General features: G+C 40.9%; 1 protein-coding gene across 2 annotated transcripts in view; it reads right to left on the bottom strand.

Moving 5' to 3' along the window:
• The window catches only part of atrn (attractin), a 141,749-nt gene that overhangs the window by 20,339 nt on the left and 104,843 nt on the right, over positions 1–16,567 (bottom strand). For both annotated transcript variants that reach the window (XM_062440928.1, XM_062440929.1), the window contains exon 27: positions 2,001–2,108. In XM_062440928.1, the coding sequence (XP_062296912.1) occupies positions 2,001–2,108 (108 nt within the window). The remainder of the gene's footprint in view (positions 1–2,000; positions 2,109–16,567) is intronic.

Below are 16,567 nucleotides of genomic sequence, written 5' to 3'. Positions count from 1 at the left end.
CAACAGACACTAAAGAGAAGGGAAAAACATGGATATGGAAGAAAAAAAAAACCCTGGAAAGATGAAAAGAATAAAAGAGGAAAGAACACAAGAAAGGAACAAAGGAAGAAAATAAAAAGTAATGAGAGAAGAGAGGATAAAGATAAATGAAAAGGATAAAAAGTGATTAAATATGATAAATTGCATATAGGAAACGACAGAAGACAAGAGAAAGGGGGAAAGGAGCAGAGGAGAAACTAACGAAAGAGTAAAAACGAGGACACAAACGAAGAAGACACGAGAAGAGAGGAGGAGGTAATGCTCAGAGAAAGGGAAAACAAGAGAGAACACAGGGAAAAGTGAACAGAGGCAATGAGTGAAGAGAAAAGAATTGAAGAGGAGGGGATAGTTTTCTGTTTGAGCGGAGATTTGATTACCTGCTGATCTTCCCACAGGGGCCCCGCAGCCTTTGCTTAGGAGTAACCTTGTGCTCAGGAGCCGAGCCCCCTTGAGATGCATGGCCCCTGTCAGAGCCGAGGGGCCCCGAGCCACCCTGCTGAAACAGCCCTATAATTCTGCACTACATCTGCATTCAGCGGTCATTCATCACAAAGTGCACAGTCACAGGTATACCTGCCCGCGGCACCGTGCACACCGAATACTCAACTGCAATTTCTATAACTCTGCACAATTCCTTCTTTTTAAGTGTTCTCTACTGCCGACTCTACTGCTCAATATCTGCATTTAAATCTGCTCTAACATACTTCAACTCCGCCGCTGTGTCTAACTCCTCTCCATAATAAAGTCTTCTCAACCACCTCTTCCATCTCAGCTTGATCTTTATGCTTAAATCCACCCTACCGCAACTTCAGCTGGCTCAATCTCAACTTTTGATGTGCTGTGCAGATTTTTCTTCTTTTTTTTTTTTTTTTAAATGTACTCCACTCTATACCTACCCAATGTGTTTGAAATTCTACATTAAAATCTCCATAATTTTCCCGACTGAATCTGTTCCAAATGAAGACTCTTACCTCGACAGTGACTTTTGGCATAAAGAGTGGCATCGACATCTTTACAGCCAAACAGTCATATCATAACTTGTTAAGGTTTGTGTTTAATTAATGCATTAATGATTTGTCTTTCATTTAGAGCCATTCTTTAAAAAACACACACATCCTCTATGTCAGTATGTTTTACTTCTCTCAGTACATTACACTGATATCTGAATAGCTTTATTCCAACAAGCTGTATACCCACATTGGCAGTACTTGCTACTTTAGATGTATCAGTCTGTATTTAAAAGAAACACAGATGGTCCAATGCACCAAAACAAGGTCATTCTATATAAGATGAATCATGACTTTAATAGTGTCCCCTAATGTTCTCTGTCTCCATGGCAGGAATAGTCTTCAGTGAGTAGGTGTTAATTTATTTATTTATCTTCCAAATGGAAAAATATCTCAATGTTGGAGCCAAACTCTTATCTCATTTCTAAGTATAGTCTTAATCTACAATAGCATTTTCTTATCTGCATGTGTTTAACTCCGGGGTTAACCGAATTCATTCCCATTAGAATTCAGCGCCTGCCTACAATAACTGGCTATAACTGGTATAATACGCTGTGTTACTCATCTGCAGCCCACTTTCATCATCATCCGGTCTTCGGCACCGTCCCAGCAAATGTACACTGCATTGACCCTCATTAAGTATACTAGACCTGCACTAGACTTCAAACTCCTCCTGCTAAGTGAGCTCAATTTAGCCTCCTTGGCTTGTGGGAAACTAATAGAATCACCCTAAAGAGTTCAGAGTGAGAAATGACATATAGCAGATGGTGTGAGGAATATATATCACTACAGTGTTGACTGTAATCACAAACAGTAGTCAAGGGTCGCAAGACTGAGTTCCCACTTGAGGGAGGATGAACCACAACAACATTGATGATGGATAGAGCTTCCAGACATCAGGTAGATCTCTGGGGTTCAAGCGGCGACGGCTCTAAGAAAAAAGGTTGCGCTCACCTTGACGTTTCCTCCGATCAGGTCAGGCGGCTCCTCGTCCGTCTCCAAGGCGACGTTGATGGTAGCGAAAGGCCGGCTTGCCATCTGTTGCATCTCTCTCAGCAGTTGCTAGGGAGAAGGCAGAAGAAGGTGAAGAGTGAGGAAGGTTAGTGACAGGTAAACACAGGCTGTCTGTCGTCTCCAATCAGCTGCTCAGCATGACACCAAAGCGCCTCATCTCCAGTTAGTGAGCGGAGATGATTAAAACACTATTAAGTAGTTTTGAAAGAACTAGCACACACACATCAATTAAATATCCAAAAAAAACTCTTTTTTTGCTGCGTATAGGAAGAAAAACAAGCTGTTTAACACTGACATATTATCAGCTCATGACATTCACACATCCATCAGACACAGATACGGTCGTGTTTCTCAGTCTAGCTCTATTTTAATCTGTGCTAACTCCTGATTTGGCTTTGCAGCTGCTCTATACTCCACCACGTTCACCAGCTAGTCGTTAACTTTGTCCGTCTGCAGTCTGATGCTAAGCAGGTAGCGCGCAGTATGTTTATCACAGCTATGATAAATGACACCATGAGATCAATGAGACTGAACCAAACAGTAAAGTTGTGCTCTGCAATATCAAAACAATACGCTCTGCAGAAAAGTACTTATGATCCAAAATGGTGCATTTAATGTGTTTTTAATGAACTGATTTTTTTTTTTTTTTTTTTTACATCTTAGCAAATACCTTATTATTGATCTGACACATAATAATAAGTTAATTATTAGCTATTGATAAAGCCAATAGTTAACATTTAAAAAAACAAACTCTACTTTAAATTGAATTTCTTTATGCAATGCTGGGCAGTTTATTTTGTACAAATGTGTGTATGTTTTATATGTATGTATTAATTGGTATGCAGAGTAACTCATAGTTACTCACTGATAGATAAATGTAAAAAAAAAAAAGTACACTTCCATCTGAAAGGCAGTGGTGCAGAAGTAAAAGGTATCATAAAACTGTACCAAAGGATTATACTTGGGTAAATGTATTTTCCAATACTGCAAAGAGGCAGCACACTCTCATTTTGGTCTGATTTATAACATGGACCTTGGCCAGAGGAAGAGGAGGAGGGAGGTGATTATGAGGAGAAAGAGAGAGAGGGGGGTGGGGAGGGGGAGGAAGAACATAAGATGGGGATGGAGAGAACGGAGGAGTGAATTCAGGAAAACAGGAGACGAGAGGAAGAAAAAAGGTTTATGATGATGTGAGAGACGGCAGAGTAAAAAGAGAAGATGACGGTTAGGAAATGAGGAGGTGAAGGATGAGGAAGAGCCAGAGACCACGGTAAACAAGGCGATGCAGCTGTGTCGTCTACTGTCAAAGCAGCCAAAATGCTAAGAATAGAGGAACAAACGACGTCAACTGTCAAGACACCAAGACCTGAATACCAGCGGAAAGCCACGCGAAACAAAACAAGAACACCTGCAACCGTCACAGGAGCAGAAAAAAAACACTGACACGAAAATGAAAAACTATCACAAGGGATGAAAAAAATAGAGAGTCAAACATGACTGGGAAAAAAAGAAAAAGAAAAAAAGAAAACAGGTATAATTGATCGTTTGTTTGAAATACATCTCCTAACGCTTCAGCTAATAGAAGGAAGTAAAAGAAGCGACGACGGAGTTCGACGCAGTTGATGCGCGTGTGGAGTTACGTGTGTAGACAGACAATCACCAGAAGTTTGACACAACCCTTTGGCCTCCGTCTCATTATGGTGAGTGGAAGGCTGAGAGGAGGTGTAAGTAAAGGGCAGCGCCAGCAATTCAACTTGAAAGCATACAACGTGGCCTTTCTGTGCCGACGTGAGTGCGTGTAGCGGTCAAAGTTCAAAAGGCGAGGGGAGAAGAGGGGGTCGCATCTTCCTGGTCGACCACTTAACAACTTGCTATTAATCTCCTGAGCTGTTTCACCCCCCTCCGAGGCAGTCGATTGGGATTATTGACATGTTACTTTCTCTCTCAATGTGATACATCGTTGTAATCATTTTTCTTAATATAGAGCGGAGAAATAGCTTGAGTCATTTCTCTCTGCGGAAATGTCAGATCTATAAAATCTGAATGTGTGTGTGTGTGTGTGTGTGTGTGTGTGTGTGTGTGTGTGTGTGTGTGTAGGAAGACAACTCTTTGCATTCCTGCGTGTGTCTGTGGATGTAGCTCTGTATCCAAATCTCCCTTCAATCCTCTTTGTAGTAACAACCATTTTTAACCTTCTGAGTCAGCGAGGAGCTATTACAAAGCTGAAATCAGTCCCGTTGCCAGAGGAAAATAACTGGCCAGCACAACGTGCACAAATAACAGCCATTTGTGTGTCATAATGCATCAACAATTACTCATGATTGTAATGGTAGCCAGTGTAGAGGCGGTGAGTAAACCTTGCTCCCTGTCACCTTAAGAAAAGTGCCGGTGACAAACACTTGCACCCATGGGTTCTGGCCTCTTTGGTAGCATGTGGGCCTGCATGCCTAAGGTCATGAGATAAAAACCCAGTGCAGGTTACAACTGCAGTTTGATTTTATGACTGTTGCAGCACCATATATAAGTCATGTAATCATTATTAACCCATAGTGAAGCATATACGATACAGAAATCGTGTCACCGAAATCCTCACATACGCATACTTACACACACACACACACACACACACACACACACACACACACATACACATACACATACACATACACATACACATACACATACACATACACATACACATACACATACACATACACATACACACACACACACACACACACACACACAGCAAAGCACCAATGTTAAAAAACAAAACTCATACAACGTTGGCAAGTGAAGCATGCATTCATCCTCCTGTCCACTCACATATTGTACAAGCTTATGAATATTTAAAGAATCAATCAATAACCGAAGGTATTAAAGTCTGTCTCTACTTTTTAAGTGTCTTCCTCCTGGTTTTACATGTGGCCTTGATTAGAGCGGTAGAGTCGAGGGTCCAAACAACACTTTCCAATAACATGTTAAGTCAAGCGTGGTTCTGTTTTAATTGAACTTGTCTTGATTGTTTCAGACTTCACTGTGTTTTCTATATTGAGGTTTGATTTGAATGTGGGGTGGAAATTACTATCTCAGTAAAAAAAACAAGTAATTCAGTTATTCAAGGCAAAATGCTCTACAATTGTCCTCAGCAAATGTATACATAAATAAATGTAATTAATAGTGTTTTAGTATTGTATTTCACTTCACTCTTTGTTTGATTCGCTTTATTAAGCCATTTTAAATCTTCCACAGTCAGAACAGCTGCAACTTTAAACTCTGAACTAATGTAGCCAGTTTAATGTCATCTAATATAAAACACTTTATTAGTTACCTGGATTCTCTCTGAATGAATAACTCATCATTCTATTCCCCTTTTTACTCATATTTGCTCATTAACCGCACATCTATTCAGACTTTGTGATCAACGCAGGTGGCACAGCTCCACAGGTGGCACTTTCCAAAAGGCTTTGCTCAATGGATTTATGATTTATTAATTGCAAAAGCATTTTCATTAGGAAAAGTGCAACTTAATAACACATGAAAGTGTTCTGCCTAACAAATCTGGTAATAAAAGAGGATTTAAAAAATGACTTATAATGGTGGAGGTGCACTAAAAGGGTTTATAAAAAGATCAAACTGAAATACACAACACACAATCAGTCATGGAAAGAAATAGACAGATGGTTAATTACATAGTGAATGCATAGCAATAGAATTGTATGCTGCAAAATAGTAGAGCAACACCAATAAAGTATGAATGGATCCAAACAAAATAGTAAATAGTTGCTTCATCAAAATCTACAACATTCAATTAAATACAGTCTGAAGCCCAGTCTTAATTCTTGTAGCTGACTCTTAGCTGGCAGCGAGGCTGTTGGCAAGCAGAAAAAAATGAAAACACAAATGAGCAACTCATTGTTCTGAATCCTGATTTGTCATGATTAGACACCCTGCTGCGTGTTGCATCCAAGAGCCAAGACATGTAGCCTTTGTGAGTGTGATGACTGCTGAGTTTGCAATGCAACACACAGAGCACTCTGTTATATTCCACTGAGGTCTGCTTTGGTCGGCCTTTAACCGCAATATGACTCATTAACACAATTAACACCAAGTCCTGCTCAGTACTAATCGAATCTGTAACTTTCTGCACTGGCCAAACTGAATTTAAAAACTCATCCCTTTTTTCAAAATGTCATTTTTCCCCAGGTTCTCCTGTGAATCACGTTTCCCTCAGGGGGGTAAGAAGGGTACAAAATTGATTGTTAAAATCATAATGAACTTAAACTTCTGGCAAAATGACACAATGAACGCAAAGGGTCAAACCAGGCAACATAACAGTCTGGATCTGTATGGCAAACAGAACGAATAAGAAGTGTGAATCTGCATGCAGACAACATCCTTTTTCATACGCAGAGCTTCTTGAACGGCACAAAGCAACAGAATTGATTTACTAGATAAAAAGCAGATGGAGCAGCATCTGAATGCTCCCTCAGCCTCTCTGCAAACAGCCTGGTCTCTTGTCTAACATATAGGTAACCTTTGTTTAAGCAGTAACGTTTGGCTCAACTTTTTCTTTCTTCATATTTGCAATTAAATTTATCATGTGTACACCTTGGGAACGGTTCACAATCAATAGCCTCTGCTACTAATTCATAAGCAGCTCCGATGGTTTAGTTTCTGCATCAGTCTGAGCACAGAAGTTAAAGTGTCTTGCTCAAAGGCACATACATCCTGCAATTTACATTTACCTGGAATAAAAAACAAAAATAAATCCATGTTGTCTATGTATACAATATCACTATATATGGATATTATATATGGATACAAATGATACCTAAAAACTGCCAAGAAAAGTCCCATGTTATAAAGAAAATGAACTTTTCATTTGATTAGAATGAAATTGAACCTCACACTTGATATCATTTGACTGCTATGAATGATGAAGTGTTTTCAAAAATCAGTCCCTTAAGTTTTTCTAATCTACACACTACTCTATTTTCTGATAACCACACTGTGCAGCTGGGTCCGCGGTCTCAAAGCAGCCTTTTTTTCAATCTTCGGCTATCCTTTTCTAACCTATCGTCTCTAGGCTGGAGCATTCGGAGAACAACCATCCTGGAAGGAGCCCTACAGATGATACAACTTGCACAAATCTCATTATGCTGTGCTGCGAGTAGGCAGCTGCTGTACAGCAAACACTCAGCGCTCGTAAGATAACCAGAAGAGGAGTTACAGTGCAAGTCGCCTACTTCTTAAACTGTCTCTTAGTTTTCTGCAGGGTAGTTTGTGTGTGTGTGTGTGTGTGTGTGTGTGTGTGTGTGTGTGTGTGTGTGGGAACAGGAGTAAGTATCTGACTGTGGCAGAGTGAACTGTGCATATATAAACCTAATTATGAGACGTGTGCATAACGGTGAGTACACACATGCTTTGGTACTTTCATGCAGGCAGCTTGGAGATACCTGCACACGGTTAATCATGTATGTATGTATGTGGATATTTTTCAATAATGCAAATGAATTCTCTCAAAACACAAAGAGTGGAATTAATTCTGTAATCAAAAAAGAGAGGCACGTCAGCAAATGTGCCTGCAGGTTAAAGCTAGATTGAATGCATATGTGTAGAACAATAAATACATAAAAATAACATGACAAGTGCAGCAATGTATATAAATAAGGACTTGCCGTATAAGTGTGATTAAATTCTATGTTGATTTTGGCAAAGACTTCATTTTGAAGGGTTTACAATTTCTTTAGGCTTCCTATACTGTGAATATATAAGTTAATGTATTTTCATGTAGAAGGTAATGGTTCTCTGCTTTAATGGAAGTTTAGTTAATGTTTTATCTTATGGATTTTTTTCCATGCATAAAGCTGCTAACTTCTGTTGTCACTATTTTTGGCTAACGTGGATAATTTTTTGACTCTTTGTCTTTATTATGCAAGAGATACCCTGTGAATATCATGTTGCTCTACAACTGCAGGGAAGTTATTATTCTGGTAGCTTTCAATAAAGTGCTGAAAGACAGTTTTGGGAATTGTAGTCCTTGTTTACTATACAGCAAAGTACACAATTAGACCCTACTATACATATGTACGTAGGAAGATTTGAAGCTTTTCTCTGTTTTAAATCATAAATTGATTATCAGTAGATTTTGGACTGTTGCTCAAACGTAATAACACATTTCAATATGTCATCTTAGATAGTCAAGACTTATGGGCATTTTTCCCCCACACGAAGCAAATGATGTATCGTTCACTTGAAATTGTAAGTATTGATTGATCGATAATAGCACCAACTATCAGAAACAGCCTGAGAACAAATTAGTGGATTCAAGAATGCGGGCAGTGACTCTCTCATACACAATCAGAAACTGTCTGAGGGAATTGTGTTTGAGCATTCTCAAAGTGAGCAGCGGTCTGCCAAAGAGATTGAGTGCGTCAGCAGAGCATGCAAATAGGAGTGTGTGTGTGGGGGGGGGGGGGGGGGAAACAAGACGCAGGAGAGAGACAGAAGAGAAGGGGAAATGAGACCAAAGAAAAATAAGGCGAAGATTGTTGGAGAGAAACCAGTAACAGTGAACACAGGGAGGAAAAAAAAGAGGTTCGGAGAGCAAAGAGAAAAAAAAAAGAAAAAAAAAATTGGGAGCAGAAAGAAAGACAAAGGCGTTCAAAGAGTTTGCCCCTGGGAAGAAGGGATGGAGTGCTGGATCGCCTGGGTGTGGAGAACATACATACACACACACACACACACACACACACACACACACACACACACACACACACACACACACACACACACACACACACACACACACACACACACACACACACACACACACACACACACACACACACACACACACACACACACACACACACACACACACAACAGTAGCCGGAGCACGTGGACGGACGGACACATGCCTCACACTACATCAAGCCATTTATTTATTGATGCGTCTGTTTAAAAATGCTATCGGCGGGAGAGCTCTCAATCATCCTTCAGCGTCACTGAAGGAAAAACTGCAAGAGCGAGAGGCATGGAGGGGAGATAGTGAAGGAGGGATAGAGGGAGGGAGGGAAGTGGAGAGGGAGAAAGAGAGGAAATCTTCGTCTGTGAAGCGACGTTAGCTGCTCGCTGCTTCTCTTCTCCCTTCATCTTTCCATCTCTCCAGCAGTGAGGTGGGGGGTAGAGGATGCACGCTGTGAATACTGACAAGGGAGAAGGCTTTGATCCCTCCTTCACTCGCTCCCTCCACACCTTTTTTTTTGTGTCTTCCTCTCTTTTTCTACCTCTAACTCTTTCTTTCTTAGTATATGCCTCCTGCTGTCCAAGCCATGCACCTCTCCGTCCATCTCGCCCTCCCTCCGCTTCCGAATCTGTTTTCCTCTCCTCTGTACGTACTGTATACTTTCAGTCACTCCACTGCTTTGTCCACAATGCTAATCAATACTCCATCAAAAGAGCCAATCAAGGCAATCAAGAGGCAATCAAATAGGAAAGTGGGGTCATTAAGAGAAGTAGAAATGAAACTGATAAACTTAAAACAGCTGGTCATTAGATGAGATGGAGAAATGAGGTGAAGTTAGGGTTAGGAAACAATGGAACCAATCGACTCAGAGAGCACGTTCACACCATCTCTCTTCGAAGTGGCTCATTTGGACTCTCACTCTGCTTTCATTGAATCAGATTATGTGGACAGAAGTGCCATGATTCCTAAAAAAAATGTCTTTGTGGTGCAGTTTGTGTGAGGATGAGACCGATCAAAGCAAATACAGTACATGACCCCAAAACACACAAGGAAATGAAAAGTCAAGAAATACACATTCGAGGCAACTGTTTAGTCAGCAAACTTCTAAATGTAGTCTAACGTACAGGTGCAGAGGAGAGGTGTCGGTTTAAAACCTTCTGGCAGGCTGTCACTATCCTCTGATATTTCTGTCACCTGTTCCGGCTTCAATTTGTGTCTCCTCTGTCTGATGTTCAAATCTAATGTGCAAACAACTGAATCAATGCAGCTGACCATGCTGTTTGCATAAACATGACTGGGGTTTTTTGGCAAGATTACTCTGTGTTTGTAACCTAATCTGTCAAGACTGACCTTCTGGGACAAAAGAATGTAATGAAACTGGTGCAAAAGGCATAGATGGTTTGCTGTCTGTTAAAATACTAATTTTTCAGCACATGTGCTACATAGGTTGTACAATAAGTTAAATTCTAGTGTAAGATTGCCTCCCAGGTTAAGAAAAAAGTAAATAAATATCCTTTGATAAGAAATATGAAATAAGGCAAACTACGCCAAAAGCAAGCAACAATGTTTTCATGTGTTTTGAATGTGTGAACAACCCTAGAATAGTTAGTATTAGTTAGAGGTGTCAGAGTTGTTTGGCTTTAGAGAGTGACAGGAGATGAGAGCTGAGGTGGTTCAGATGTTAAGACAGCTGAAGAAGAAAAAAAAATGAATAGAAGTAAAGAAAGTCAAGACAGTCTGAGACGAGATGAAACAGAATCAAAAAGTGTAGGAGCGGGGGTTTGACAGAGGTTGCAGGCTTATGATAAGCCTTGTGCTGGCTCCATGATGGATGGGTGGGGGGTTTGGAGGGTTGGATGTTACGGGGGCAAAAGGGGGTCACCCACAGTGCAGCGTTGTTGGGACGATAAGCCCGCCTGTATGTTGTGAGCAATAAGGCATTGGCACTGATCCAAACTCTAATTATACGTGCCATCTCTGTAGAATTAAGATTAGTAGGGTTTAGATGTGTCTTGGGAACTATGAGAGACAAAAAAAGCCACGTGTTCATTCACACTCTAAGCTCGCACACGCACACAGAAAATGTGAATGACACCGGCGCAAACACAGCAAAGAAACAAACTGTGGGAAGCAGCTTGAGCACATTCTAACCAACTCACACACACACACACACGAGCATTCACAATGCTGCAAAAACACACTGAATGCTCCCGAAACTCATGCACGAGCTTTTACAGAAACATAAATGTGTTATTACTATACTTTCACTCGTGTTTATGTTCACAGTCTATTTCCTTTTACCAACCAAAGCTAATATTTGCTGTGGAGTTGGCACAGACAGTGAACGTCTTTTAACACTATTGCAGAGGTAGCTGGCTGCCAGTGCTGCAGTGGCTCCCGTTTCTTCCTCATCACATTTTGATGAATCCGCATCCTGTCAGGTCCGAGGAGACTCTTGTTAGCTTGACTGTGCGTAGGATACCATTAACAAGGTCTCTCCCTTTTACGAAGGATGTGTGTTTTCTCAAGTATGTGACCTTCAGTGCTGCCTGCTGCTCTTCTTTCCCACTCTCTCTCGTCATCTTAACTCCACTCTTCTTACCTCTCACTTCAGGATTGATCACCTCAGAAATAGGCCTTTTGTTCTGTTCGGCGGTGCGGGCGAACGCTGACCTCAGGAGAGAGGAGATGGAAGGCAGCTCTCATAGAATCTTAAAGCTTTGCTCTAGTTACTCTACAGGGGCCTTGCAGCACTTTAAAGAAGAACAGAGTAGATGATGCTATCTCTGTTAACGCAACACATCTTTCCTTCATATCTGCTTGCCTAAATATTTGCATTATAATCTGTAGTGAAGACAGCATCAATATCATTCTTGTTGGCAAATACTTTTAATATGCAACACTGGTCATAGGAACTAACAGTTAACCAATAAAAATGAATTTCCATTACCATATTTTATTGACTAATGTCCTTTAAAAGTATAATTTCAACGTGTTTTGTGTTGTATAATTTAAAAGCTGCTTCAGACTTTCATTAAAACTTGTTTCAGTGAAGGGTTTATGGGTTGTACGGTCTGAATTTCATTAGCACTGCTTTCAAGGGAGAGTTTTACTGTTCGATCATCTAAATGCTATTGCACAGAATTTCATTAGTTTTTCTTTCGGGGGATAGTTTAGGCATTTTAAAAGGCTAAATGCTGTTTCAGAGCGCTGCAGAGAATAAGTGCAGGATTGGCTTTAATAGAAAGCTTTTACAGTTATGAGCAAATGAAACAGAATTGAATAAAATATAGCTGTAAATGAGTGAAAATGTAATAAATTATGATCTAGATATAATTTATTTCCTTATAATCTGATACATCATTACATCGTATTGGCTATGAGTTTGTCAATTATCATAATATGTCTGGTGGTGTTATTATACGAGCTGGTGATTGACTACATTAGCCTGTTTTACTACAACTACGGCTTTAACCCATTTACAGGAGCATTTTATGAGATTTTAGCCCACCAATATACACCGGGCCACACGGCAGGAGGCTGCAGGGAGAACATGGAGGGGAGTCTGTCAACCAAGAAGCTGATGAAGGCAGCTCTGAAGTCGACTGCCTGGGGGACTGGCAGCGTGCGAACCGACAGAACAGAATGGGTAAGTGTGAGGAACAGTGGCATGAGGGCAAACTGGCAAAGCAGACATTGTGCTAGCTAGGGTCACCTTCAGCAATCCATCTTCAAGCTCCAGCAGGGGAGGGAGACCACAGGAGCAGAGAAGAAAGAACTAGTTTCCTCCCACTTAATAGCACTCTGTGGAGGGTGAGATGAGGTGAGGGCTCTCCTCCCTCCAATCTCTTCTGTTGTAGATGCAGGCATTGCTGGATTTGAGGGAGGGACACATCCTGACATCTCCAACAGAACAGACAAACAATACATCTGTCTGTCAAAAGTTGCAGCTCAAAAGAGTCTTCATGTTTTTCTCAACTAGACAGAGCTGTGAAGAAAGGAGGAAAAGCAACGTTTGAGCCATTTAAGTTTTTTCCTCTTAGTAGTCGACTGTGAGGAGAACCCTCACCCCAGTTTCAAGTGATATACCATACAAGAAATTGTTCTGGACAATATGGAAGAATGATACTCATTCAATTTAGCTGGAAATGGGGAGATGGGTTGTTTCGTGCCAAAGGAAAGGGACTCCTCAACCACTGATCAGTTCAGAACGATCTCACTGCTAAATGTAGAGTTCAAGATCTTCTTTTCGGTGCTGGCTAAGAGGATGACCTCATACATGATTTGGGAATGGCTTCTCTGTGTGTTTGGAAGACACTTGAGTTCGGGAGACCAGAGAAGACCTAACAGTGGTCTGGCTGGGTTTGGCTAATGTTTATGGATCAATCCCTCATGCCTTCAATCATGCAACAGAAGACGACTACCACATCTCTCATGACATCCAGCTGCTTCAGCAGAATTAAGCTACGTTTCAGATCAAGCCAGTTCACAACTCAGTGGGGAGACCTGAAAAAAGGAAGACAATCACCCCTCATAACAGCTGCCAGGAAAGAAGATCGCGAGAATGGAATCAGTTGTCAGAAAGTCCCCAATGACAGGCTACGCGGACGAACTCACGATAACAAAAAACGATGTGGAGGCGAGGTGGGTCCTAACAACGCTTGGCAACATGGTAATGTGGGCTAGATCAAGAAGCATGTTAATCAAGAAAGGGAAGAAAAGTTCAAGCTGCAAGTCCAGGGGGAGGCTATTCCGTCAATAGAGGAGAATCCAATCAAACGCCTCTGGAAGTGGTTCAAACAATTCCCTGTGTGACAGAAACACCGTCACCAGCACTGAAAAGCACAGTTGAGAGGCTGAGGAGGATCGAAAAATCAGGACTACTGGGGAAATTCAAGAATATGGTTCTATCAGCACGATCTGCTGCCCATACTCATTTGGCAGTTCACAGTTCATGAAGGTCCTATATTATGTGTGGAAGGAGTGTAGGAGGAAAAAACGACATCTACGAACGTGTCCAGCCAACTACAACTTCCATTATCATCTGTGGTGGAGCAACTCAAGGTGATAACACCTTGGCATCACCTCCTGGCCAAGGCTGCAGTCACCAGTTTACAGAGAGAAGTGGAAGATTCTTCAGATATATTTTCATGTGTGGGAGTTGCTTCAGGTCTTTGTCAACACAACAACCTGAACATAAGTGAAATATCAGTGGATTGCAACAATATTTAGGCCTGTCATCCTCTCAATAACAGCGAGAAACCAGAAACCGGCCGTAATAATTCGCTTTGTGAGCAGTAAATAAAAAAACAAGCACTGCTCAGGCAGGATAAAAACTGAAAAGAAGCAGTGTGTATGTCAATGAGCACCTGACAAAGAAAAAAGCTGACATGGCCAGACAGGCACACTTCTTGAGGAAACAAAACAAAATCCAATCCACGCAGACAACAAACTATAAAGTGTTCTTAAAACTGAATGGAGGCTAAAGTGCTTGTCGTCAAGGAGATCACTGATCTGGACAAATATCAGTGATGGCAACTCCTGGAAGAACGGCAAAAAAGGGAATAAAACTGAACTTGAACTTCAGCTCGAAAAGACCATAGAACATATATCTGATACTAAATACAACATGACAAGATCTGACAGATGTTATTCATTTCCACCTGGAGATAATGAACAGCTAATAACACGGATTACGGAAAATGAAAACCCGGTATTGAAGACCTCTTAATACACCAAACATGAATGATAAAATATGGAGAATGATACTGACCATGAAAATAATGTATTCAAAAATATGTTTGTACACTGATGATCAGTTCATTTGATCATAAAATGTTATTGATTCACTTTTAACAACAGAAGTCTGCATGCAATCTTTAAGTCAATTTCAGAATCCACTCAATGTAATTGCTATAAACAAGCTCCGAGAAGGGTGAGGATTTTGAGTTGAATGGATACAAATTGACTTATATGAATAGGAAGGAAAAAAAGGAGGCGGTGCGCACTCGTGATGGACAAAAGCTTTAATTATACGGTAGCGGAAAGTATGACAACAGCTGCTGATGATGTGTTTGGATGTTTTACCTTAGAAATCTGTATGGAAATATGTAATAATTATGTGTATATAGAGCGCCTGCATCTAACACTGACATATTTAAAGATAGTATGGAGAGAATGTTTGCTAAGACAAATCAGAAGGTTATGTTTATTTGTGGTGATTTCAATAGATACCCCGATGGTATGACTTTATATCGGGGTTGTATAACACAGTGGTTCATTCCTGTGACTCTAAAATTATAAGCTATAACAGAGCATCATTGAAAAGTGCCTCATAAGGGGGTAACAGCTGCAAAGTAAAGGTGGAAATATTGTTTTTTTTTCCTTTCTTCCCTGCTCATGTGTGAACTGCATTCACATCCAGCCATCTGCTTCTGGGACTGGTGTGTTTGGGGGTGAGAGCAGCCCCACTGGTGAGACGATCCTCCTTATCACGGATGATACTGGAAACTAATTTGATGTGGAGCCTACGTGCTCCTTGATATCTTCATTGTATTCCAGGACTCCACTTATTCTGAGAATACCGGTGCCAATCTCACCCACTCTTTTGCGCTTTCACTCTGAACCATCTGCTGAAGACCTCGCTGCATGTGAGGCTGTGAGATCAGGCAGAATAAATGAGCGTATGAGTGAAGTTTTTAAATGTGTGCTTGAGAGTGTGGGCTTCGCGTGACTGTATGTATAAGTTGTTGTGAACACTTCTGAGAATGACTGTAGGCTGAGAATGACTGTGTGACTGATTATGGAGATGTCATTTGCAAATAACCCCTTCTCGATGCCTCTGTACACTCGACTCTGAGGTTAATTTAGGTTTCATCATTGTGTGCTGTAGGATAGGTATGATAACTGGTTCAAGGCTGAGTAGTCTGTGTGTTTTTGCAGTTTAATTGAATTGAAACCCAATTGAAACCATCTGGCTGACTGGGTCACGTCACTTTCGGTCATTGGATTACAGCTGATAATTTATGGAAGCGCACACCGAGTGCATTTAACGCATATCAACACACCTGCTCTCATTGTTCTATATGCACGTTTTCGCACCGCCTGTGTCTTGAGGTGTGTTCAGACAGAAAGCCAAAATAATTTTCTCCCCATGTCATTTGCACATATTTGATTATGCAGTCGACATTAATTCATCTCAAACAGCCAATATATCACGCAGACATTAGCTGTAAGCTAGCTGGCAATGGACTCGCCAACCATGTGTTCCTTTGTTTGTGCGACAGCTCAGCATCTGATGGATCTCAGACTTCACCAGAACTCCAGCTCTGTTATTTTCTTTCAGTCTTTCTGACTTTTGATCTTGTCTCTTTAGGTTTATAAGGTAGATTCATATAGCCCTGATATAGGCACTTTTTTTTCATTTTCAAGCTGAAAGATTTGCAACTCACACGCATACACCTTTGTGTCAGTTTGGCTTTGTATGCAATTGCAGTGCCACTAAAATTTGCCTTGTCTTCTTGCTGAATACACAGTTGGTCCTATTTCCTTGCATGTGGTTCTATATCCTAGTGCTGACTCATGCCCACTCTCCAGAAATTTGATCACATTTGCCCTCTGGATTGGTGCATCCTGGCTTCTGTGCAGCACCCTGACTACTACTGAACTTCTGTCTGTTTATCATGTTCGGTGTGTCCTACAGGTGTCAATTGACTGAGAAATGACAATGATTCCCATTAGAGGTATTAACAAATTT

Source organism: Scomber scombrus, chromosome 19 (assembly GCF_963691925.1).
Source record: "Scomber scombrus chromosome 19, fScoSco1.1, whole genome shotgun sequence".
Taxonomy (NCBI): Eukaryota; Metazoa; Chordata; class Actinopteri; order Scombriformes; family Scombridae; genus Scomber; species Scomber scombrus.
Note: the sequence above shows the minus strand (reverse complement) of the source record. Positions and strands in the feature narration are given on the sequence as shown.